The 26,790-nt window shown below is 41.5% G+C and overlaps 1 protein-coding gene across 3 annotated transcripts in view; it reads right to left on the reverse strand.

Annotated features, from left to right (window-relative positions):
* The window catches only part of NFX1 (nuclear transcription factor, X-box binding 1), a 35,042-nt gene continuing 8,252 nt past the window's right edge, over positions 1 to 26,790 (reverse strand). Inside the window, exons 7-24 of one of the 3 annotated variants that reach the window (XM_081920027.1) lie at positions 24,267 to 24,406; positions 22,909 to 22,990; positions 22,599 to 22,816; positions 21,642 to 21,739; positions 19,794 to 19,824; positions 17,269 to 17,351; positions 16,661 to 16,769; positions 15,358 to 15,477; positions 14,220 to 14,299; positions 12,775 to 13,005; positions 11,092 to 11,165; positions 9,315 to 9,416; positions 8,862 to 8,903; positions 7,194 to 7,292; positions 5,711 to 5,777; positions 5,272 to 5,367; positions 4,390 to 4,491; positions 1 to 2,659 (exon numbers count right to left, since the gene is read on the reverse strand). In XM_081920027.1, coding sequence (XP_081776153.1) covers positions 2,648 to 2,659; positions 4,390 to 4,491; positions 5,272 to 5,367; positions 5,711 to 5,777; positions 7,194 to 7,292; positions 8,862 to 8,903; positions 9,315 to 9,416; positions 11,092 to 11,165; positions 12,775 to 13,005; positions 14,220 to 14,299; positions 15,358 to 15,477; positions 16,661 to 16,769; positions 17,269 to 17,351; positions 19,794 to 19,824; positions 21,642 to 21,739; positions 22,599 to 22,816; positions 22,909 to 22,990; positions 24,267 to 24,406 — 1,786 coding nt within the window. In that variant the 3' untranslated portion in view covers positions 1 to 2,647. Of the gene's footprint in view, positions 2,660 to 4,389; positions 4,492 to 5,221; positions 5,368 to 5,710; positions 5,778 to 7,193; positions 7,293 to 8,861; positions 8,904 to 9,314; positions 9,417 to 11,091; positions 11,166 to 12,774; positions 13,006 to 14,219; positions 14,300 to 15,357; positions 15,478 to 16,660; positions 16,770 to 17,268; positions 17,352 to 19,793; positions 19,825 to 21,641; positions 21,740 to 22,598; positions 22,817 to 22,908; positions 22,991 to 24,266; positions 24,407 to 26,790 lie in introns of those variants that run through there. The other 2 variants (XM_081920026.1, XR_014170736.1) reach the window with 2 other exon arrangements.

Raw genomic sequence — 26,790 nt, forward strand, 5'->3', positions numbered from 1 at the left:
GACAAGATCCATTTGAACTTTATTACAGTTTTATATTACAAATTTATAAAGTCAGTCATTTATTACACCACTGAATTGAAAGCAAGCAAGTTGTGTGTATGTATATATATATAAAGTTTTGACAAATAACTTATTAAAAACCAAACATAAATCAATTCACTTAATTCATCATGAAGTACATCAAGAGAAATGCCATTAGGAATGGTTTCCATAGCAATTTTCACAACTTTAGATTACACACAAATCGATGCACACAAAGCACTGAGTATTCTCAGCAGTTTTGAATATGTAATTATTACTAAGCCTCAGTCCTAAAATTCTGCCTGCACTGTTTGCATGTATGGATCCAAATGCCCTGTTTATAATTGCAAAAGAGAAGTTTGAAAAACTTGTTCCAATTAGACTTTTCCTTCTCAGATCACCAAAATGTGCAAAAACCAAATGAGAAGTGAATAAAATGAGAATGGCAATTTTTTAAAAGCTGAGATGTTACAAAACCAACAAAGAGAAACACCAGTTTAATCCCTTAATGTATACATGGCACTTTTTCACCAAGCAATAGCAGAACCAGTCACTTAAAAACCACTATCCACATAAATGAAAACGGCTAAGTAATGAAAAGGAATAAACATTTCTGTGCTTATGGGTTCTGTTCAAAATGTTCAGCTACATCCTTCTTGTGTGCTGATGCAGCAGACGTACATTGTACTGGTTGGAGGAATGTAGAGCTGCACTTCCACTTGAGTCTTGATTGATCCCTTCTGCATTCATGTGATTTAGCTGTAACATAGCACCTATTTTGTGCATGTCCTTGGGGTGGGGGCATCAGAACTGTTAGTGAGTGCAAAATCCCTACCATGCAGGAAAACCAACCACTGGATAGGGGTGCCAGAAGCACAGCTCCACTCCATGTACAGAAAGGAAGTGCATTTTACTTTAAGGTTCTGTGGGAAAGGCGCAATTGTGCTCAACTTTTTGGTATTTAAATAATAATAAACGTGTAATAATAGAACAATCACTTGTCTGTGCTGCAGGGCCACTTAACCCAATGTCTCTGTGCGACAGGAACTTAAAAATTCTACTAGGAACGTGGGTTTGGCCTCTTCTCTTGTTACAAAACATTCCACTAATTTAAATCATAATGCACCAAGAATGGATAATTGCACGTGTTCACAAGGCAGACACAGATAGTCCAAGCCACTTCAGGATTCCCCTGCATACTGATAAAATGCCGTTACACATATTTAATGGAAAGGCAGGGCACAAATTAAGTAAAATTGACTAAACAGTACCCTCATCTAAAATCCTTACACACTATTATTTTTAGTAAGGTGCATCCATGTGGGCACTCCTGTAGCTTTGAAGCTGTCCACAAAAGGAAGGGGTACGAAGCAGGAAGAATGTTAAGGAAATATATGGGTCACAGTTTGCAAAGAGGAAGAGGAGGAGAAATAATAAGGTGGCTTTATATTTCATTTCAAGTACAGTAACCATATTCAATTGCTGTCTGGCCACTGATAAAAATGCAAAAAATAATTATTATTTGTTACCGCTACACGCAAAGCATAAGGCTACATGCTACCCTAACTGAAGAATAACCGATAAGCTCATTTCCATTTAAAAAACCCCAAAAAGGAACCTACAGATGACATTAAAACATCTCCAGCTCCATACACTTACCACCTGAAAATATCCAGCATTAGACTTATGGCAAAGGCAACTCAAGTTTAGATACAAAAGGGTATAAACTTACTGACTCACCAATCCTACTGTTTCTAGGCTGCACAAAGTTCAAATTGCTATGGGACTATGCCTCCTAATGCTTTGACTGAAAAGCTGGCTTTCATCATTTCATCTGGATACATCAGCATCCCTAATTTCATACTTCACGAATTCAATTAACTTGTCTCCTTAAGCTGAAAACTTTTAAGGATTTGTTGCAGATGCATTTGTTGTCCATCCCTGAGTCTTTGCCTTCCAGCTTGTATCCATACTGGGGTTGGGGGAAGGTCTAAAACAAAGAGCCAGCACTATAGGTTTATACTCCCAGAATGATTTAGGGCCCTGACCGCGCAGGGTGTTTCTGATCATACAGGGAACAAGCTTCCTGCTTCTGAGCTCTCCCCAGCTCATTGATGGCAGAGGGCAGGGCTGCCAATCACACAAGGTGGGTGCAATTTTGCATGAGTGAGGGGAGACAGCTTGCATAGGGCTATTGTTTCACTGTGCCTTATACCCAGACAAAAAGTTTATCTTACATAGGAGATATAATTCATTATATTTTTTAGCAGATTACCTTAGATGCCAACTTGTTTTTCTGTCCTTATGAACCACTACAGGTTTTGCAGCGTCAGATGCAGGCTGTTGAGAGGTACATACAACTTGCACTTACATTCTATGTTCGTTTTCCCCAACCCCAAAGCTGATTACACACACACAGAGAGTTAAAGAATGACAAGCTATTTCTTTTCATCTGCCGTTTCCAGGATGTACTTTGGATACACTGAGTACAAAGCGTTTCAACGGAAAAAATGATTGGTAGCATCACTTCCACTTTTCAACGGTACAAATTTCACATTCATCTTTTCAGTCCTGTACATCAAAGTAGTCAATCACAGGCTCCTCTTTGAATCCTCTCTCTGTGCTGCTATTCCCGTGCCTGGAATTAAAACAGAATGGGGGGAAGGAGAAATAAAAATTTGATACTTTCAGGTAAAAATCAAATTTTGGGATTTTCAGTAATTCAGGGCATTCTGGACTGACACAATAGCACATTGGTCTTGGTCAGCAGGCAGAGTCACCTTACAAATTATGTTAAAGGGAAGGGCTTCCCCTCCGTTCCCTGACTATGCTTGGAACCAGGAGAAGCTCCTGAACTTCAAGAGTAAGACTAAGCACTGTTACAACAAGGTAAACTAACAAAAAGATGACAAAAGGAAAGAAGGTAATCCCACTAAATTAAGCATTTTAAGACACCTAGTGAGGGTGTGTGGACTGCGCAAAAAATGCTAAGTCCTGCTCTTCCCAAACAACCAACATGAACGTGTGTGCTTCCTATTTAAGTCTGGGGTGGGCTGCCCTACCCCGTTCTTAATTAAAACTAAATTTTGCTTTCTCCAGTAATGTTTTACTATAGTGGGATTCCTACTGAGACTACCTTCTGGAAAACTCTTCTGCCAAATATTGCATCAGAAGAATACAAGTCAGTGCACTGATACTTAGCAGCCTTACAGATAAAAAGACAGGATTCAAAATCAAAGTCCACTTCCTGATTGTGCAACTACATGCTTGTGCAGGATAAGACATTTGTGCTGTGGCTATGGCTGAAAATGACTGGGGCATCAACTGAGGGAGTCTTCCCAAGGTTTTGGGAGACAGTGTCTAGCCCTAGACCAACGGTAAGGAAGATGTGGCCCTTCAGATGTTCATAGAATCACAGAATGGTACAGTTGGAAAGTACACCCAAAGGTCATCTAGTTCAACCGTCTGCAATGCAGGGATCTCAGCTAAAGCATCCATGGCAGATGGCCATCCAACCTCTGCTAAAAAACCTCCAAGGAAGGAGAGTCCATAACCTCCCAAGGGAGACCTCTCCCCTGTCAAACAACTCTTACTGTTAGAAAGTTCTTCCTAATGTTTAGTTGGAATCTCCTTTCTTGTAACTTGAAGCCACTGGTTTGAATCCTACCCTCCAGAGCAGGAAAAAACAAGCTTGTTCCCTCTTCCATGTGGCAGCCCTTGACATACTTGACGATGGCTATCATATCTTCTCTCAGTCTCCTCTTTTCCAGGCTAAACATACGCAGCTCTTCAACTGCTCATCATAAGGCTTGGTTACCAGAGCCCTGGTCATCTTGGTTGCCCTCCTCTGCACATGTTCCAGCTTGTCAACATCTTTCTTAAATTGTGGTGTCCAGAATTGGACACAGTATTCCAGGTGTGGTCTGATCAAGGCAGAATTGAGTGGTACTATTACTTCCCTTGATCTGGACACTATAGTTTTGTTGATGCCGCCTAGAATAGCATTAGCTTTTGTTGCTGCTGCATCACACTGTTGACTCATGTTAACCTTGTGGTCCACTAAGACCCCTAGATCCTTTTCACATGTACAACTAGTAAGCCAGGTGCCCCCAATCTTATATTTGTGCATCTGGTTCTTCCTGCCTAAGTGCAGAACCTTACATTTGTCCCTACTGAAATTAATTTTGTTAGCTTGGGCCCAGTTCTCCAATCTGTTATTATCATTTTAAATCCCGATTCTATCTTCTGCGGCAGTAGGACAGACTGGGCTGCATTGCCAGCTTGCCCATTTGTAAGTGTATGTATCTTATTTCAGAAAACACACTGATAAAAAATACAGCACAGATATTTCAAAGCAATAGTACTTACTTTTCTGATTGTTTGTGATGAGGAATAGGTGGTGGGGGCCTCGTCTGCCTTTCCTTGGTAAGCAGCGAAGTCAGAGTAACTGTTGGGCAAACTGATTTCCCTCTGGAGAAAGAGAGCCATAATATAAATGAGCTTTGACAAAGGATGCCTACATGGCTGCAACTAGATTTCCCTTCCTCTCATTCCCTCACACCCACTTCTATATCAAAATCTTAAAAAGAAATGGGCTTTGAAAGCAAGGGAGAAAAGCACATCCTTTGTATGGATCTCGCTTCACACAAGAACCCCAGCGGGATAGGATAATGCTTTCATTTAATGTCATGCGTTATTTGGAAATACTAGTGAGTAGTTGTGTTATATAGAGAAAATTAGAAACAAACAAAAAACCCCATCCACCAAGTTAATACTGATGGACAGAAACAATGTCCCTCCTCTCTGCTCCCACAGTAAGACAACAGACAAGTCTACAAAGTCTATAAAAATGAGGGTTGGGAGGAAGACTGATTAACTAATGGTGCTTATGCTGACTTTTGCTCTATATGAAAATCTGACTTGATGCCAACTATTACAGAATTCAAATATGTAATATATATATATAAAAAAAATGAATCAAATGAGGAACGTTTTCAACAACAGAAATGTTTATGAGGACACATTCCTCTCCACAACACAAAACGCTATTTTGAAATACGCGACACACAAAGAACGCACGAGATGTTTGCACAGTGCAAATGTAAAAACAGAACAGGCTTAAATAGAACAAATGCGAATATTACAGTGTCTGTTAAGGAGGTTATTTTGCAACTTATAACAAGAAAATGGAACAACATACTTCACCGCACTGATAACAACATTGCGCTTTGGTTCGTTATCATAGCTCACACTCTCTATGCCGTAAGCCTGAGCAAGCTCATGGATGATTCTGCGGTGTTCTCTGTTCATGGGCGGGAAGCAATGGCTCTTCTTTGTATGCTTGCTCTGGGTGACAGAGAGATGTTTATTTTATATGTTTCTTTCATGAAGGTTGGAGAAGAATGAAGCATGTAGTTTCTAGCTTCTGTTATGTGTTAATCTGCAAGACTAGAGAATGAACTATCTACAATAAATCTGTATCACTTCTTTGAATCACAACTGTTAATTGCAATAATAAAAATATCTATAGCATCCAAGTTTATGTACATATGTGCATCATATATACATATTTCTCTCTGCCCCATAAGTTAAAGAAATCTTACAAAATAAATTTTAGTTTTGTTCATGGCTTAAACGTATGTACACTTCAAAAAATTAACAAGAAATAAAAGGTTCCCCCGTTACTAACCTTATTTACTGCTTCTACAAGGGCTTTCATTTCTTTCTCAACTTCACTGACAAACTTTAAATCTTTCCTGTAATAATAAAGAATTGTATGACAAATGTAAGGAGGACTACTGCTATCCATACATAGCATTTGAAATACACCAGTGTTTTCCCAGCACAAATCATACAGGATACACTGTGAGTGGTTTCGGACTCTCACTTGCAATCCAATTTCATTATGCCTCATTTTAAAGCCACAATTGACATTTTCTGCTTTTTCACAAGGTCAATTTAAAAAAAAAGTATATACGAGCTTCAACATTCACACTGCATTTAAATTCTGATGGAATAAGCATCATACATATCGTTTCACTGCTTTTTTCCCAAGAGGTCACCAACCTCTTTGGACCAGTGGGCACATTTGTGCCTTCAAACGGAGGTCAGTGAGAATCACAAATAAAGCACTAGGTAGGAACATAAAAGCCTGATTGGGCTAACAGTCCATCTAGTTGAGCATCGTCTTCTCAAAGTGGCCAATCAGATGCCTACAGGAAACCCAAAAGCAGGACTGAGTGCAACAGCACTCTTCCTCCTCGTGATTCCCAGGATCCAGAGATTGTTCTGTCCAACAATGGAAGAACAAAGCCACTGTGGAAAGCAGCCATTCAGAGATTTCTCTGCCATGAATTTGTCCCTAATTATTTAATTATCACTAATATGGCACTCGCCAATTTCATAGCTGCCATAAACCGCATTGACATCTTAAATCAATTTGAAATGGAGATTCTGAACCTTCCTCCACATGCTTCCTCTCGCCACAGTGCTCCTCCTAGCTGAAACCAGCTCCAATACTGGAAATGAACATGTGTAAAAGAAAAATCAGCTACAGAAGGGAAACCCCAGGCAGGGGGAAGAGTACAGAATTCCATTGCCCATGTGCTCCACTGAGGCATGAAATTATGCCCCCACCCACAGTTTATGTTCAATATACAGTCGTACCTTGGTTTTTGAACGGAATCCGTTCTGGAAGCCCATCCGACTTCTGAAAATGTTCGCAAACCAAGGTGTGGCTTCCGAGTGGCTGCAGGCGTTTTCTGCACTCAATCAGAAGTCACACTGGACGTTTGGGTTCCAAAGAACGTTCACAAACTGGAACACTCACTTCCGGGTTTGCAGTTTGGGAGCCAAAACGTTCGAGTAACAAGGCATTCGCGAATCAAGGTACAACTGTACTAAACATGCTTTTCACAACATAGTATGCCACCATTATTTTCTTGGAGAACTCGCAAGAAAAGAGGGAAACATTCAAACAAATTTCCCTATCATGTATGGGGGAGAAGAGGCACTTATCAGTATGAGCATTTAATAAAACCTTTGCAAATTAGACCAACTAGAATTTTAACATTAAAACAATTCTCCAGCTATAACCTCTGGACACTGAAGTCAAAGGGCTACTAATGTGTCCCTGGAGAATACACAAACCACTAAGTAACAACGATACATACCTTGCATCCTCTTTCAAGCTATCACTGTACTTGGGTACAGAGGCACGGACATTAAAAGGATCAGAACTGTCATCAATATGAAGAGCCTCAGCAAACCGCCTAATTAATGAATATTAAAAAGTAGTTGTTTTACCCCAGTACTTGACAAATATTAAACTACACAACATTCACATGATTTCAAGCCTTTCTTATACAGTCATTATACTATAGAATCACGATTCACCTCTGGGATTTTTTTCTTTTACATGATTTGAGGTGCTCAGGAGTTTTTTAAGGCATGACTGACCAGTGTTTGAAATTCCCATTGTTCTAGATGCATTTTTGCGACAGGAAATTTCATTACCGTGAGCAGTTTCTGAGCTCTGGGCACAGTACTAGGCCAAGGATTTCAGATTAAAACTGCAGACTGGAAGGAAAGGAGATTTTTTTTCTGCCTCCCCATTTCCAGCTACTCTCTGAAAACTGAAGAAGAGATCCGATACACTTAATATTAGGGGGGTGGGCAGGGGAAGGACTAGACCATGTGAAAAATGAACATAATGTCTCAGCTGCAGTTAATTCATTTTCAGCTTTGCGTTCGTTATAAAAAAGCGCACCTAGACGTTCTGTTGTTGTGCCCATATCCTAGGTTTAAGGTGCCATTTAGCTCCTAGCTTTCATCTCTAACATTGCTACTAACCCATGATTATGCCAAATAAATGCTTCTCATTTACACAAGTAGGGAATTCCTGTTTATGGCTTCATCGTGGTCTGGTAACTTTTTGTTGCCATTTACACTGAGGAAGGCTGCTCCCCTCCACAGGTGTGGTGGACCCTTTCCAAGAGTTCACCTCCAGAGGTTAATGGAATTCCAAGTTGCCCACAGGCATGGGTGATGCCACACTTGTTCCCAGTCCATTTCAAGCACAATTCCAAGTACTAGTGCTTACCTTCAAAGCCGTACACAGTTTGGGACCAGAGTGGTCCTAGATTACTCACTTGCCCCATCATCAGCCTACCATAGAGTGAGGTCTTCTCTGAAGGCCCTTTTCTGGGTGCCACTGGCTTACTAGGGAGAGGCTCTTCTCAGTGCTGACACTGGTGCCCCGGTCAAGAAACTCACCTGGTCCCCATTTTGTTACTTTTTCAGTGCCAAGGGAAATTTTATTTCGCTCTGGGCCTTTAAACGTTTTAAATCCAGGATGTGGCTAGTTTTATATTGCCTTCATCACTCTCCTTTTTTATTTGCTTCTCATTATTTTGGATTTTATTAATGTTTCGTTTTTTGTGTACCTGCAAGCTACACTACAAAGCACTTTTTTTTAATGGAAGGAACAAAGGTTTGTTAAATAAATGAAATACAAATAAATTCCAGTCTGTTCAGATTACCTCCTCCTAATCTTACGTAATTTAATTCCACGATATTTCCACCCAATCTAGAATAAAGAGATGGTTGTTTTATTACATTTATATCCCACCTTTTCTCCAAGGAGCCCAAGGTGGTGCACATGTTTCTCCTCACCATATTTTATCCTCATAACAACCCTGTGAGGTAGTTAAGGTAGAAAGACAATGAGTGGTCCAAGGTCACCTTTGTGGTTAAGTGGGGATTAGAACCCTGGTCTCTCACTCTAACTGCTATAGCACACAATCCGTCTTGCTAAATTAAATTATAAAATTATTACCTACCTGTTTCTTTCAAGAGCCAAACATTCATCATCACACTGCAGCCTACAAAATAAGATACAATGCACAAAATTACATTTCCTTGAAAAATCCTCTCTCCCCCACATATAGAAAAAAATAGTATTTTCAGTGAAACAGAAGCTCCTATTTGCCTTGTCTTACCAGCAGCTGGACATAGCATAGAAAGATTTCAGGTGCTAGTATTCAATAGTGTTCGGACTTGATGCTTAACTGGAATAACTCTATGGGAGCTTCCACTCCTCACCCCTCCACAGGAAACTATGGACAGCTCATAGTTAGTGAACAGTCAACAATGGTAACTGATTACAGTCTGCACCTCCAGCCCCCAAGGCGAAGCAGCAACTGATAGGTAAGCCTTGATTTTAAAAGTCGTTAAGCTCCTCAGTTCAGCAGTAATTTGAGTCTATTCAAGTATTTATTTCATAATTTGATTACCTGGTTTGCTTCATTTCCTTTTTGGTAATCAATTTGCTGATCTCTATTGAATCTCCGTGATGTGGATCTGTTAACTTAGAGGCTATAGAAATAGCAGCTATTCTGGAAGAGAATGATATTTATGAAACATAAAATGTCTTTAAATGACGCAATAGAAAATTCTTGGGGGATGGCACCCAACCCTGAATCAGCAGCTTTCTGCTGGCACAATAGCCTGCCCTGTAACCCCCCAAACAGCTCCACAACATCTCTCAACCCTCCAGAGCTAATTTAGAGGCTACACAGAGGGCTGGAGGGTACACAGAGGATTGAGTGTGTCAAGGAAACTATGAAGTCAAGGGCAATGATGGAATGCACCTGAATGAGCAAAACATACACCTTAGAAGTCTTTTCCGTTAAGGAATAAGCTAATCTCTCCTACCAATGATGCAAGAAGAATACATAGCAGATATTATGTGATTACATCCATAGCTGTCCCCAAATTTTGCATGTATATTATTACTGGCATGCTATCTGAAAAACTTAAATTAGCATCCCTTACTCAATTCAGACACTAGTGGTCTTAAATACCCAAGCTAGACCATGATTAATATGGTGCTTTTTTTTTAATGTAACATTTCTGATAGGAGTTACAAAAGACGATTCAATATAAAAAGTAGGAAAAATTATCATAATTTTCCACTCAGAATAGTTGACAAGAAAAAAATTCTGCCGACAGTTTATTTATGTCTAGTTATTTATTTATAGACTTCCTGTTAAACTGAAACACAGGCGACGTATATTGCAGAGCTGCTACCTCCTGTTAGTAGCAGGAGAACACGTTACAATGCTCAGTATGAAAGAGCAAGTGAGTAAATTAATTTTCTGTTTCTAGGACATACAAATTTTAGACAAAAGCCATGGCTGTGTATGATTGATTACTGCACAGAAACAGCAACACACACATACATTAAGTCTGCAACTTGTGCTGACTCTGCTAACACAATCGTGACCATATGCGGGTGGGGTAGAAATAAGTAAGTAAGTAAGTAAGTAAGAGTTTGGATTTGGATTTTGATATCCCGCCTTTCACTCCCTTTAAGGAGTCTCAAAGCGGCTAACATTCTCCTTTCCCTTCCTCCCCCACAACAAACACTCTGTGAGGTGAGTGGGGCTGAGACTTCAAAGAAGTGTGACTGGCCCAAGGTCACCCAGCAGCTGCATGTGGAGGAGCGGAGACGCGAACCCGGTTCCCCAGATTACGTGACTACCGCTCTTAACCACTACACCACACTGGCTCTCTAGTAAATGGAGTAAATGGAGAACTGGGGAACCCCATTGCTCTTCACTCTCCATTTATTTCTCCCAACACAACCCACCCCTGTGCACCCAGCAGGTTTTCCTCACTTACCAAGCTTTGCGAAGGGAGCAGGAGCACTCTGAAAGCATCCAGAGCCATCATGGCCACTTCCCAAAGCCCAGTAAGCATGGTGGTACCTATCTTACTGGCCTTTGGAAAGGCCAACTCTGGGACTGTCCCAGAGGCCAGTTAAGGAAGTAGCCTCCTTGCTCACCAAGGTGTGGGAAGCTTGCAGGACAGCCCTGGGAAGCTCACAAACACCCGCCCCATGACCTTCTCAGACCCCAATAAGCAGTCCTTCACCTTGCGGGGGGGTGTATTCTGGGACTTTGCACAATTTTGCCTTTGCACGCGTGGACCTTACCCCCCCTCCTGGGAACTGAACCCTCACGTAAGGGACAGGCCTACTGTACTACAGAAGTCAGAGCCAGTAAATACCTTTGAAAAGTGCTTGAGGCTTCTGAACAAATCATAGTCTCCTTTCTTCTCCCACACTCACAATGAAGTTCAACCTATAATGGCACAAAAACAGGAATATGGCAGGAATCTAACGTTCCGAAGTATTTTATGATTTGAAGAAAACACAGGTGAGAATTCCCTGATTCCCTAAAATACGATGGATTCATTTGCTGTTATCTAAGTGAAAATCAAGCTACTGCAATCAACCTTCCCCAACCTAGTACCCTCCAGATGTTTAGACGACTTCCAAGACATTCCTGATCATTGGCCCTGTTGCCAGAGGCTGATGGTAGATGTAATCTAAAACATATGGACGGCAACAGGCTGCATTACACTATAACAGTAGCAATCCAAATAATCTGCCAAACACTCTGCTTGATTGACTGAAAGAGTATCAAGGTTATATCTACTATAATAACATATACAGTGCATCAATGCTGCATAGAGAAATCCCGCTCCCCCCTTTCATAATACTAGAACTCATGGCCATTTAATGTTCAGGACAGCTTCACACAGAACATGGCTAAATTATGGAATGTGGTCCCACAAGACATACTGAGGACCACCAACCTCAACGGCTTTTAAAAGAATTAAGACAAATTCATGAAGGATAAGGCTCTCAATGGCTATAAGATACAACAGTTATGTTCCATGCCCACTGTCAAGCAAAAGTGGGGACAGTGGTAGTGCACTCCGGTCCTACCTGAGGTCTTGCTACAGGCATCTGGTTGACCAACAAGAACATGATGTTGGACTAGGTGGGCCCTTGGCCTGATAGGTAAAGGGACCCCTGACCATTAGGTCCAGTCATGGCCGACTCTGGGGTTGCGGTGCTCATCTCGCTTTATTGGCCGAGGGAGCCGGCGTACAGCTTCCGGGTCATGTGGCCAGCATGACTAAGCCGCTTCTGGCAAACCAGAGCAGCGCACAAAAATGCCGTTTACCTTCCCGCCGGAGCGGGAATGCACTTTGACATGCTTTCAAACTGCTAGGTTGGCAGAAGCAGGGACTGAGCAACGGGAGGTCACCCCGTCACGGGGATTTGAACCGCAAACCTTCTGATCAGCAAGTCCTGGGCTCTGTGGTTTAACCCACAGCGCCACCCAGATCCCCTGATATAGCATGTTAAAAACTGAATAGGGCTCATCTCTATTGGGAGAAATGGCCGATAGGTTTTTCCACCTTCTTATGATGCTTTAAGTCCCTAACAAAACTTAATTCATTCTAAGTGCAAGATCAAACCGTCTTCGTGAATGCAATACATCAAAGATTTCAGTGGCTCTCTAATTTATTTTATTATTTTACTTATTAAATTTGTATACTGCCCTTTATCTACAGATATCAGGGTGGTTCACAACATAAAGATACAATATAAAAACACAAAACATATAATAAAAACAAGGACATCTGACCACAAACCAATTAACACCTCCCTCCCTGCTCAACAACAGTATCATTCACAAACTAATGAAACTTCAATACTTGCAAGTTCATGACATCTGAACAAACCCATTTGACAAAATCAGCTTTAAAAAGAAAGGCTGTGGTTTTTATATTTTGCAGACTGGGCCATGCTGCCCATCTAAAGTGGCTGACATTAAATGAAAACATTTATTATTATTTTTTGGAAAAAAAAGTCTGATTATTTTTTATGTCACCTACCTTTGCACTGCAAGATGTTGTGGGGCATGGTAAAGATGGGTGGCATGGAGACATACATGGATGATTACAGTGAAGCCGAAGGATAGTACACGGTTGCCTGCATTCTTCATCTATGAGGCATTCCCCTTTGTGGCAAATCCTTTTACATTTGTGCATTCCACATTTTAACATTCGATCACAGGGAAGACCACAGGAGATGTCAGTGAGGTAGCAGGGAATATTGCTCCGCAACTAAGCCAGGAAGGAAAAAAGAAGAACCGAAGAGATGGATATTGGACAACCTTGTAAGAAATAAGGTTTATGAATATCTTAATATTTAAAAGCAGATATACTAACTGCATAGGATGGGCCCATCTCTCATTGTAGAGGAACTTTTTTGACAGACATATGAAGGGACCTGTGCTCATTAAAGGCTTCTGAATGAGTTCATCAGGCATCTGTGTTGCAGTGAGACACATGAAGAACCCCTTCATAAAGCAGAGTGATCTTCAGATTTTCACTGTAAAAGTGGCTATCCAAAAGTCAACTCATGGTGAGAAAATGGTTGTCTAAGCCCACATATTTTACTACAATTTTTCACAGAGGCTCCCCCCTCCCCAAATGGGCATGGGCTGCCAAATACTTAAAGAGCTTTGTCAGTTCAGAGCCACAAAAAACGGTAAACACAACTCACACTCCGTTCTCTGCATCAGCACAAATTTAAAAGCCTTGTCATTGAGGAAACAAACTGGTTTGGTCTGGTTTTTTTAAAAGCATCTAAAAATATAAGTTCTGTTTGGACAATCACGTTTTCAGTCAGTAAGCCAAAATATGAATGACCCCTTTTGCCCATGCATGCAGACTTTCTTCTCTTTTCACACTGCACCCAAATGAAGTACAGATCTACAGTCGTACCTTGGAAGTCGAACAGAATCGGTTCTGGAAGTCTGTTCAACTTCCAAAACGTTTGAAAACCAAATCGCAGCTTCTGATTGGCTGCAGGAAGCTCCAGCAGCCAATCAGAAGCCACGGAAGCCCCGTCGGACCTTTGGGTTCCAAAAGAACGTTTGCAAACCAGAACAATCACTTCCGGGTTTGAGGCGTTCGGGAGCCAAAATGTCCGAGTTCCAGGGCCTTCGGGATCCAAGGTACAACTGTATACAATTAACTATGGTTTCCCATTCAATCCGAAAGCTATGATAAGCCTGGTTCAGATGAAATAGGACACTGTGGTCAATTGGAGTCATCTGTATTTGACCCAGGTGTACTGCAAAGAGAGAAGAGAAGGGGCTGTGTGTGCAGACAAAAGGTTCATTTAAATCTTAGCTTAATAAATCAAGACACGATCTGGACCCAGCTGTACAGTGTACAGATATGAGTTCTGCAACACCACTAACATGTACAAATAAAACACAGCTATGCCTTACCTTATCTCTAAAAATGGGAAGTTAAACAGTCACACTTACCTCGTGTCTTCCCATACACCATTTCTGAACGAGGTATGTACATGGTGGACACTTGTCTTCACTATGACAGGAATGATACACTGCAACCACAGAAGGAGGGAAAACGAGTTTCAAATAACGTAAGGAAATGTTTCAAGACGAAATCTCTTTAATGAAACAAATTCAAATATGTCCTTCTAAAGCCATGTATTTTAGCATTTAATATTTTTACATTCTATTGTTCAGTGCAATCAGGCAAGCAAATTTTTACATGGTTGCTCCACTGATTGGTACATCAATTATGGCCTCATCTAAGACACTTGGTCTGCTCTCATTTTAAATGTGGTATCATTTTACCAGTTCTCAAGATGGACTTCCTCTGAGCTCAAAAGAGGACTCCTCTATTAGTGCACAAAAAAGAGGCTTCACAGTGCAAACTATGACATTATTCTTTGCAACAGCATGTCCACCCTCTACACTGTATTGTGGGAAGGTATTTGATAGCTAATCAAATTAATTCATTCCATGTGAGGGATCATCTCGCAACCTACTAGGTTTTATCCAATGCTATGTGAGTGCAATTCCACTCACGCAATGGGACTTTCTGTTCATGTATTCTCCCCAAATGCCGCCAAAATCTTCTGAAGAGGGTTTCCCAACTCCCTGGAGCAGATTTTGATTGTGTAACAGAGGAGAGAAAAGGAGGGGGAAGTTCCATTGTGCAGAATCTGCTGTGCAAGCAGAACAGCAACAACAGACGCAACCTTGTATTTCAAGCTATTTTGTTCCACGCTAATTGAAAAAATAACCACTGCCTCAGTTATTCTACCAGCAAGACAGAGGAAACTTTACCAAATTATCTTTTATCAGATCTCTGATCACATGAAGAGTATTTGAATCTACTTTTATTTGAAGTGAATGCCCTATTTATTCTTCTATGAATAAAGAAAATGCTTTGAAGGCTTTTACACATGCATTTTACTACAGTAAGAAATGTTCTGGAGTTCAGAAATTAACATTAAGATTTAAGTTCAAAACCTACACCTGAATCTGCACCGTTACATCATACATTTGAAAATTTAATAGATTCATCATCTTAGTTTGGCATGGTTGTAGTAGTAGTTGTAGTTGTTAAATGCAGTTTGTATATAAGTCTTACCTGGATGATCACATTCATGAGGTCTAGTACATGAATTTTTACATTCTGGTGGTCGAGTACCACAAGGTATCGGGGGGTATATCACTGATTCACCACAGTAACACGTTAATTCCTCAAAACCTGAAGAAAAACAAAACCAAAAGAGGGTGCAGACATAACCAATGCTGCAGCTTTGCTGGCACAACAGACTTTCATGTACACAATGGAAGAGTTTCCATGACCTATTATCCAACTGATAACTAACCATATAGACCAGTATATCTATAGATAGCGGGCACGAAAGCAAACTGGGGGGAAATGGTATGATACTAAGGGGTATTGCATTGTGCCCAATGTAGGGGTGCTGCTGTTTAGTCGTTTATTCGTGTCCGACTCTTCGTGACCCCATGGACCAGAGCACACCAGGCACTCCTGTCTTCCACTGCCTCCCACAGTTTGGGCAAGCTCATGCTGGTAGCTTCGAGAACACTATCCAACCATCTCGTCTTCTGTCGTCCCCTTCTCCTTGTGCCCTCCATCTTTCCCAACATCAGGTTCTTTTCCATGGAGTCTTCTGTTCTCATGAGGTGGCCAAAGTATTGGAGCCTCAGCTTCAGGATCTGTCCTTCCAGTGAGCACTCAGGGCTGATTTCCTTCAGAATGGAGAGGTTTGATCTTCTTGCAGTCCATGGGACTCTCAAGAGTCTCCTCCAGCACCATAATTCAAAAGCATCAATTCTTCGGCGATCAGCCTTCTTTATGGTCCAACTCTCACTTCCACACATCACTACTGGGAAAACCATAGCTTTAACTATACAGACCTTTGTAGGGGTAGATCAATCCAAAGCCCTGGTCACAAACAGCAGGGTGGGAAAGAGTAGCAAATCCACTGACACATTCAACAATCCTGCTGCTCACTCCAAGATGGAGGTGGTGGTTGTTTTTGTTTTTCCAATTTTGCTGCCCCAGCTCAAGGCTGCCCCAGCAGAAACTCAGATTAAGCACAACTCTGGGAAATGGATCTGCTTTGTACCCAGCAGATCCGTTGGCGGCTCTGCTCTGCCCCAATAAAACCTTCATTTTGGGGACTTATGCCAGCTACCCATACTACGGTTGGAATACTGCCAACCGTAGCTTCCCAACTACAGAGCCCAGCAAAAGGATAGCATCACCTGTTCCCAACCCTCTCCAGCAGCACAGATCAAGGATTGGGATTGTACTCATAATTTTAAACAAACTAATTAATTTTAAACAACCTGAGTGAAGCGAATTCACTATGTATTTCAAAACTAGTATAGAGCATACAATTCTGATGTGCACTCACTAGTCTGCCAGCACTTCTGACAATTGCCACGATGACAAGGTTCTTCGCATCTATGGATGCCACAATTGAGTTTCCGTCCACAAATTAAAGAGCACTTGTGTTCTTTGTCCTGCAAAAGAAAAAACGTGGTGGATGTGTTGTAAGCTATGTCGTTTTATGTGTGATGTGAAAAATGAAAATTGCGCCCCCTCTTTCCTTTATATCATATTAATAATTTATTTAATACTTGGTTTTCTTCTTAATGATTTGGACTGATAGAGTGCGACACGTTAAAGCATTTAGGATCCACAATGGGATGATGGGAAGTCGTTATAGAAATTATGTATAAGGAAAAAACCTAAGAATATGGGAATATGTATTTTTCTTTTTCTGAATGAACATTAATTTAAAAAACCCACATCAACCTGTTGCTTGCTTCAGCCTCTAAAGAAGAGTAATCAAAATGGCTTCAAGCAGATTTTTTTAAAGATCAAAACCAGGATGATTGCTTATGGCTATTATTAGCCAGCCTTCTAAATGTTAATTAAAAGTTCAAACAACTAATAAAAGGAAAAAAACAATTTCTTTTTCTGCTGGAACAAAATATTTCATTATATTTATGAACTCACCACACAGCAAATCTCATTACACTTGTGTCGTCCACATGACAGCTTCTTGTTGCATCTCTTGTCACACAAGAACACAACTTCAACTACAAATGAGAAAATACCATTTACATGATTGCTATTCATTGAAAATTACTGCACCTACCCTTAGGCTCCATGTTGCATTAACTGTGATAAGACATTAGCCCTTGCAAGACCCATATAAAGATCGCATGCAAAACTTATTAGTATCCTGCCTTTCAGGACCCTTCCAAGGCAGCTTACAGGAAACATTAAGCTACAATTTTAAGAATTGCATCAACATATAAAAAGTAACTGGAAAGGCAAATACCATAACTCATAAAACAAAATTGCTTCTGCATTTAGCAGAAGACTGATAGCTATTTAGAAGTTAATAAATATTTCAACCATGAGGCCTAAAACTTAATTTGGCTTATCTGGCTTCAGTGAATGACAAGTATGGAATGCCGAAGCCATGTGGGAGCTGATGATTACTTGTGTAAGAAGCAGCGTATCAATTGCAGATAAACCTTGAGGAATATTTGCATATTTCATATGTATACACAGACAGGTTCTGTTATCCGCCTGCTGGTTATGTGAAAATTCACTTATCTAAACACAGGGATTTTCTACCCATACCTCTGAGTCAGAGAATCACAAAGTTGCAAGGGACCTCACTACACAAACGGCTGATTCAGATATCCAAACAGCCAGACCTGCGTGTAAGCAAAACTCTTGAGAATGAATTTCCTTAGTCTCAGTGAAAATAAAGTAATGGCTTTAAATAAACTTTCCTAGTCCTCTTTTTGCTCGTTTGATTTGTGCGGGGTGTGCCCAGCCATTTTGGGTGCCGCACTCGCTGTTCCCGGGCTCCTTTCCTCAGTTCTGGTTCCAGCTGCCTCTCCTAGCCAGCCACACAGGTTCTCCGTTTTCCTGCTCAACAGCAGCATCATGCAGGATTTGATCTTCCCACTTAACAGCAGTGAATGTGAAGGATTGGCTCCTACCTGGTGCTTCTCCTTCACCTGACATTTAGAAGACATATGAAGGCAGCCCTGTTTAGGGAAGTTTTCAATGTGTGACATTTTAATGTATTTTTAATCTTTGTTGGAAGCCGCCCAGAGTGGCTAGGGAAACCCAGCCAGATGGGCAGGGTACAAATAAATCATCATCATCATCATCATCATCATCCCCCAGCATAATGTCCACTGTTATGCTGGGGTGGGAAGGTGCAGCCAGAAAAACTGTGAAGAGAAACCACAACTGAATAAAGGGAACCAGGGAATAGTGAGCACAGCACCCTAATTAGCTGTGTAAAGGTAAAGGTAAAGGGACCCCTGACCATTAGGTCCAGTCGTGACCGACTCTGGGGTTGTGGTGCTCATCTCGCTTTATTGGCCGAGGGAGCCGGCATACAGCTTCCGGGTCATGTGGCCAGCATGACTAAGCCGCTTCTGGTGAACCAGAGCAGAGCACGGAAACGCTGTTTACATTCCCACTGGAGCAGTACCTATTTATCTACTTGCACTTTGATGTGCTTTCGAACTGCTAGGTTGGCAGGAGCAGGGACCGAGCAATGGGAGCTCATCCTGTTGTGAGGATTCGAACTGCCAACCTTCTGATTGGCAAGTCCTAGGCTCTGTGGTTTAAACCACAGCGCCACCCGCGTCCCTTAATTAGCTGTGTACAACCAGCAAAAAACAAAAAGAAAGAGAGTTTCTATAAAGTTGTTACTCTACGGTATTTTATATTTGCTGAGATCATTAAGTAAAGTCATTCTCAAAGAGTGGCAGCAGGACACACACACACACACACACACACACACACAGTAGGACCTGCAAAGCATGGATTTTGTCATTTCTTCTAGGTCAGGAACACAGTGGGATTTCCCCAATGGGAAACAATTTAAACCAGTGGCTTGGTATGTGAACACTCGCCTAACCAACCATTTCTGGGGAACAGATTAAGTTCTCAAGGCAGAGGACAGTGTACAGTGGTACCTTGGTTTACAACCATAATCCATTCCGAGGTCCGGTTGTAAACCAAAACAGGTTGTAACCCAAGGCGTGCTTTTGCCAATGTGGCCTCCCCACAAAAATGGGTTGTAATCCCAAAAAAAAAGGGACATGCACTTCCAAGTTTGACGTGGTTGTAATCCAAAACGGTTGTAATCCAAAGCGGTTGCAAACCAAGGTACCACTGTATACTTACGTGTGCATATATGCAAGAATTTTGCTTATGTGCTTTCAGTGACATTTCAGGAAATGCTTATGCTTTCTGAGGTGTCAAGGAGCCAGACAACAAGTAGCCACGATTAACGTTTCTTCATACACACGGGGCTCCCAGCATTGGCTGTAGCAGGCAAAGATCTGCAAGGCGTCTCCTTCTCTTTCAATAGTCAGTAACCAAAAGCCTCAGCCAAGTGTGCTGAACTAACTTTGTGAGTTGCAACCACTGTGTTTACATGGCACACAATGTGCTATTTCACAAGGGTACCAGCATATAATAGCTATGAATGTGTTTGTTACCTTGATTTTTGAGTGAGGCACAGGGAACTTCCTAAAGAAAAGAAAATTGATTGGATTATAGCCACATTATTTCTATCATCAGACTGACATTAAAGAAAAACACATTGCAACAGCTAATATTGCATCTTAACCATTGCAAAAATTCTCAGTGCCACATGTTCTCACTGCACCTAGATTTTCAGCATATGAAAACTGAAAAGTCTGACTGTGATGGATGAATCCAGTGAACTGTGTGAAGGCTAAATTATTCCAGAAGCACACAAAAGCAACCTTACAACCAACAGGAGGGGACAACAATTCAGGGTAGTAGCATGTATTTCACAATCAACAAGCAGAATTTCAGATTATGTAAAAGTATCTAGAGGCAGCCTCCTGATCTGGTTAAAGGACTGAAAATATCAGTCTCATGGGTTAGTTTATAAAAAAATAAAAGAGAGATCTACTCTGTGTGGCTGCATTAGCGACTGCAAAACTCCCCTTTGAAATCAACACTACCATAAAGTACATTTGCTGCACTATACAGGCAATAGTTTATTGGAAGCTGATTTGAAATCCAAAACCCCAGTACTGGGAATCAGAGGTTGGATGAGAATATAGAGAGCCCTGCTGCTAGTCCAGAATCCTGTTTTCTACAGAGCACAACAAAGTGCCTATGAGAAACTCACAGACAGGACAGGAATGCAACAACACTCTCCCTACTTGTGCTCCCAGCAGCTGGTGTTCAGAGGCCTGGCCTCTCTGATCCTGGAAGTAGTATATAGCCATTATGACCAGAGTCACTGATAGCCTTATCCTCCACAAATTTGAACGATCCACTTTTAATTCACTTTGAATGATCCACTTTTAAAATTATCTTAAACTGGTGGCATCATCATGTCCTATGGAAGCAAATTCCATTGTTTAGCTAGGCAGTGTGAGAAACACTTCCTTTTGTCCATCCATAATCTCTCACTGGAGAGTATGATCTAGTGCTCACTGGAAGGGCAGATCCTGAAGCTGAGGCTCCAATACTTTGGCCACCTCATGAGAAGAGAAGACTCCCTGGAAAAGACCCTGATGTTGGGAAAGATGGAGGGCACAAGGAGAAGGGGACGACAGAGGACGAGATGGTTGGACAGTGTTCACGAAGCTACTAACATGAGTTTGACCAAACTGCGGGTGGCAGTGGAAGACAGGAGTGCCTGGTGTGCTCTGGTCCATGGAGTGATGAAGAGTCGGACACAACTAACAGTGGCGGAGCTTCATGCTCTGGCACCGGGGGCAGACAGGTGGGGGCAGGGCTGGCATGCATTCTGGGGGGCAGCCCCAGACTAAACAACAACAACCTCTTACTGGTCAGCTTTACTGGATGACACTGGGTTCCAGTGTTACAAGAGAAGGGGGGAAAAGTTCTCTCTCTCCTCTTTCTCCACATCAAGTATCAAGATATTAAATACTGAAAAGCTTATGGTATTAGGGTAAGCTGCAGGAATCGAGAGATCTGGAATTCTTTGTTCAAGCCCAATTCACCTCATCAATACTACTTGGGGATTCTTACACCATCACATTTCCAAAACAAGAGGGGAGGGAAGCCAATTGGCCCATGGGTAAGCATTATAGCACATCTATTTTAAAAATATTTGAATACTTTGGTTAACACTGCCAAAAATAAATGGACCTTCAATAATTGCGGCACAAATATAGGAAAAAACACACCACATGGGACAGAAACGGAAACACAGTTTTGCAAGCTCAGATTAGAAGATAACCATGCAAACATAAAAAGTAGATATCATATGCTTTAGTCTTTCAAGTGCCACAAGACTGTTTTACTTTCAATATTCATTCTTTATTATTTTTAGGAATTACCTTTGTTTTTAAGGCACATCTGCAGGAAATCTTTGATGTGCGAGAACATGGTCCACATTCTCCTTCATGGCAGAGGTTTTCGCATGTATGAACAGCATCTATGCATAATTAAGAGAATATGGTCAACTGAAACTTTAATACGCTGGGTCGTATTTAACTAACGTGTCCTGTCAGCAAATGGGATTCCCCCTCCTCACCCTATACCCTTACCAAATCTGCTCCAGAGGGTTGGGCAAATCCACAGAACAGATTTAGAGGCCTGCTGGAGGAGGAGGGTGGGGGGAAAGTATTGTGGCACAACCAGATATTATTGCATTGATGGGGCATGGTAATGCTAATTTGGATACCACCCAGAGTAGCTATGTATTCCCTGAGCAGAATAAGCAATCACAGATTCCATTCCTTACAGTAAACAATAACACTAGTTGTCCATGATACGGCTTTTGCAACAAATTTTGAACTTTTAACTTTATTGTAAATATATCATTCACTAGGTCCTGTGAGATAGGTTAGACTGACAAATAATGGCTGACCCAAGCTCAGTCATGCAAGTATTTGAAAACAGGCGTTCCTAGCCCAAGTCTGGTGTTCTATTCATTACGTCACACTAGGTCTATACATTACAAAGGTATGGTGCTCCGTTCATTTGCTCTTGTGCAGGATTCACCAGCTTGGAAAAACTGCCTTTCTTACAGCATTTAGATCCTTTTTATCCTAGTGGCTGGAGGTGAGAGGCTGCGCAAAAGTGCAACCATTTGGTAAAACACAGAGCAGCTTACAACCTCTTTTCCATCTTACTCCCCAAAGATAGTTTCTTTTCTATATAGGCTTTTTCTATCAACTTGAACTGCCGCCATAGAAATGCACTTTTATTTCATTTTTTTTTTAATCGTTCTGGAAGCGGCAATAAAATTCAACACAAATGTTACATACACAAGCAAGCAACATTCTAATTACCAAAGCTACTACAAGGCAGAGGTTTTCCACATGTTCTTCCGCACGATGGGATGGGATCTGTGCAGAGTTTACGTTCTGTGCACCCCAGCTCTAATAATTTATTAAGGGGCGTTTGCCCACAAGGGCAACAGTGCACTATTTGTGGCAGCCGTGGACAAGGCTGGCAAGACTGGGGATGGCATACTTGTGCACAGTTGTGCATTCCACAGGACAGTTTTCTGAAATTAAAGAAATATAATTTATGCCATGTAAGGCTATGTTAATCCACAAACGTTGACAAAATTGAGCTCGGGTTCTAAGCAGAACTTACTTGCCGCAAGTTCTCAGACAAGAGAAATGATCCTCACTTGTCCCACATAACACTTCACGAGAGGTGCTCCCACAGTAACACACTGTCCAGAAAAAAAGCATTTGGGGAGAAAGAGAAACAGAAAGGGTTATCATAAAGTTAAAGGACAACACATGAGCCAAAATAAAGATTAAGCAGATCAATTGGATTAACCCACCCCACAAAAGAAGGAGTAAATCCTACGCCAATCCAGAGTGGAGTCCCTAACATGGTTGGATGGCACCTTGTACGCCTATCTCACAACTCTTACAGCCAAGCTGGTGCCAAACGTACTGCTCTGCTTTCCTTTGGTGAACATCAGCAAGGCTGAGAGGGGGGTTCTTGTCGTCTGGCAGCCCAGGACTTCCATACACACTTGCCCAGGCTTGTGCCCTGGGGAGGTCACTTCAGTGCTGCTAATGCAGCAAAGCAACGTGGGGGGCAGCAGTTACAAGTTACCAGTTTCTGCAGCCACACCAGAAATTAGCACAATTAAAACGCCATCCCCAATTGGAACCGTAAGAAACTGCACAGTGCAATATTGGATTGTTTCATCCTTCTCATGTAAGATTGTGATTTTAAGTTACTAGGTTGAACCACTAGGAGTGTGTACAAATAGGTAAAGGTAAAGGTGCCACTGCCCATTAGGTCCAGTCGTCGTGGCCGACTCTGGGGTTGTGCGCTCATCTCACTCTATAGGCCGAGGGAGCCGGCGTTTGTCTGCAGACAGCTTCCGGGTCATGTGGCCAGCATGACTAAGCCGCTTCTGGCGAACCAGAGCAGCGCATGGAAACGCTGTTTACCTTCCCGCCGGAGCGGTACCTATTTATCTACTTGCACTTTGACGTGCTTTCGAACTGCTAGGTTGGCAGGAGCTGGGACCAAGCAACGGGAGATCACCCCGTCGCGGGGATTCAACCCGCCGACCTTCTGATCGGCAAGTCCTAGGCTCTGTGGTTTAACCCACAGCACCACCCGCGTCCCTGTGTACAAATACTGTAGCCTTAAAAGAAGAAGAAAAACAGCAATGGGAAAAACAGGAATGGGAGAGGGAGAGCACTATTCTTCTGATAATACTCCCAATTCCCTAGCTATGTTCCATTTTCCTGATGGAACAATGGTGTCTCCAGCCCTGTTGCTGCTACATCATTTTGTTACTGTGCTTCAGTAGCTCTTCTATTTCGTCATGTCAATTCATGAAAAGATTCAGGAAAGCCTAACATAATTCTGAAGTATGTTGGTCCTACATAATCAACAACTCCTGGAAGTTTTAGTACTATTTTATTAGAAATTTAATTTTCCACAATTTTTGTTGTTGTTCTCACACACACCCCACTCACCTTGTTTTACAGTCAATTCACACGGCTGGCATTTTCCTGAATGGCATATCTGGGCACAGCTATGTGTACCACAATTCAAAACATTCCCACATATATTAGTACACTGAATTGCAGTAGAATGTCCACAGCGAACTGAATGGCTGTAGAAGAAAACTCAGTCAGTCTTCAGTTGCAGCTGGCAAGATTAGAATACTGTGTTTATAGTTTAGGCTATCACCCACATTCCCTCTGAATGTGACTACATATATTTAGTAAAGGAGCTGTTAATATTAACAGGCAAGTCCCTTTAGGCTTTAATATATGCTCCATTGAGGGTTTTGCTAAATTAAAGGGAGAATAATTCCATAATAGTGAAAACCACAGAGATCTTTATTTAAACAGGAAAAATGCTTCCAGCACCCGCAGTACCAGCATGTCTTAAAGCATATACTTTCGCACCATTTGAAAATGCAAAACTATTCTTTGCAATTATACAGTTGTAGCAGCACACAGCAGGTTACACCAAAATGTAACTTTAAAGTGGCAGCTATTTTGTCTCAAATAAAATGCCCATGCACCCTTTCTCAAATGCAAATTTGATACAATTAGTCTGAGTTCTGTGTGTCTAAAGAAGCGTTCATCTGCTCACACAATTGGGCATATGCTATCTAAGAGAAAATACTTGGGGGGGGGGACCATTTCCATTTGGTTCTATTTGTCATCTGTGAAGTAGTTCAAATGGCTTTTAAGCAAACAAAAGGAGATAATGTAGCATTTCTGTTAATTCTTTTGTACCCATAACAAAGGGAGTCAGCTCAATCTGAGAAGGTAGTTTGCAAACCTGACACAAAAGAATTAGAAATTCATATGTACATGAAATCCATACAAATCATGGTGGTTGGGGTGGACAATAAGAAAACCTCTTAGAATGGTAAAACAGACGAGTTATCTAGCTTAGAAGTTATTTATTTAACTCCAAATGGGGAATATGTTGCCCTCCAGATGTCATTGAACTCCAGTGCCCATCAGTCCCAGCCAACACTGCCAGAGATTTGGGGTCAAAGTAGCTTTGAGCTCCTCTTCAAGCCCCTAACACATTCACATTTAGCCCAAGTTTGGCTTAGCATGTTGTGTGAACCAGGCTGTAATGGAAACTATGTTTTAGCTTACTCTAAGCCTGCCCCCCAGAGGGTGCTATAGGAATATACCAATGAGATTTCAGTTTGCAAGTAGAAAAATTGGAGTGTTTTGCCCAGTACACATGTTAAAATTTAAACCATGTTTTCCAAGCCAACGTCAAACCATTTTTTTTTTTCATATGCCAATTTGCAGCTAATTTACAATTACTCACATACTGGCTGCACTGGAGGAATCAGCCATGGTTTACTGTGATGAGAAAGCAACACTGGCAATTACACTGAAAGTGTCTTCTTGCTCATGAGCAAAATGTCTCCTCAACAGACTTTACCACTAGCTCAAGAGGCAGGGTAGGCATCCCTGTCTCTCAGTGATTGGGGCTGCGATTCCCATCAGTCCAAGGCAGGTCTGCTAGCTGGAGCATTCTGAAATAGCTATACATCTGGCCCTGACCTCATTTTGCAGTATTTGGTTTCTGTGTACCTGGGGAGATAGTGGCAATGCAGAGAACTCATCTCAAAGGTCAGAGCATTTTGGCAGGGCTGTCTCCTCCAGCCAGGAGAGCCCTACATAAAGTACTGGTGGTTCTCTCATCCCCACCCCAAACACCCTGTTTCTGATGCTGCAGGGGGAAATTGACCTGACATTGTTTTAGTTTAGCTTTTTTTCCTTTAAGGCTGCTCTCAGTATCCATGCTGATTTATAATTCCAGTACCATTGTGCATGCCCTTTTCCATATAACCAAACAAGAGTCTATCCAGATAAGACTATTTTCAAAGTGAAGGGAAATTAAGACGAAAAAGGAAATGGGGGGTGAGGGTATAATGCAATTTCAACAGGACAAACTAATCTACAACTCAGAATTGTAATCATACACAAAGTGATTATATAGCATACTATGATACACACAGAAGCAACACAAAACTGAAAACCTGAGCTTAGTGGGCCTTACTGTATTTACCTTTTACTATTTTTCTTAGTTTTAATTCGTGGGACAACCTGAGAAAAAAACACCTTAAGAACAATAGCACCAAACATTGGCAACTTCATTTTTACATTAGCAGCAGCAATGAACAAAGAAAACTCGAGGGCCAGCCCATAAATCACGTTCCATTTATTTCAGATGTATCAAAATTATCTATGAATTGTCTGAAAATTCTTACTTGACAGGAATCTCACACAGCAGGGACACGATTAGTCACAATAGGAAGAGTTATTTGTGGTGTACATCATAAAGACAGCAGGCAATTGCTAGGCAATCACAGCAGAGAGGGTGGCATCTATTTCTGATGCGTTTTGCTGCACAGCCTGTAAGAGCTTGTCACTGTACATAGAGAGATCATGTACAGAAAGATTTGCTTATTGCAATATCCCACTGAAGCTTCATATAATATTAGTATCTATGTCA

Source organism: Podarcis melisellensis, assembly GCF_964234715.1.
Source record: "Podarcis melisellensis genome assembly, chromosome: 7".
NCBI lineage: Eukaryota > Metazoa > Chordata > Lepidosauria > Squamata > Lacertidae > Podarcis > Podarcis melisellensis.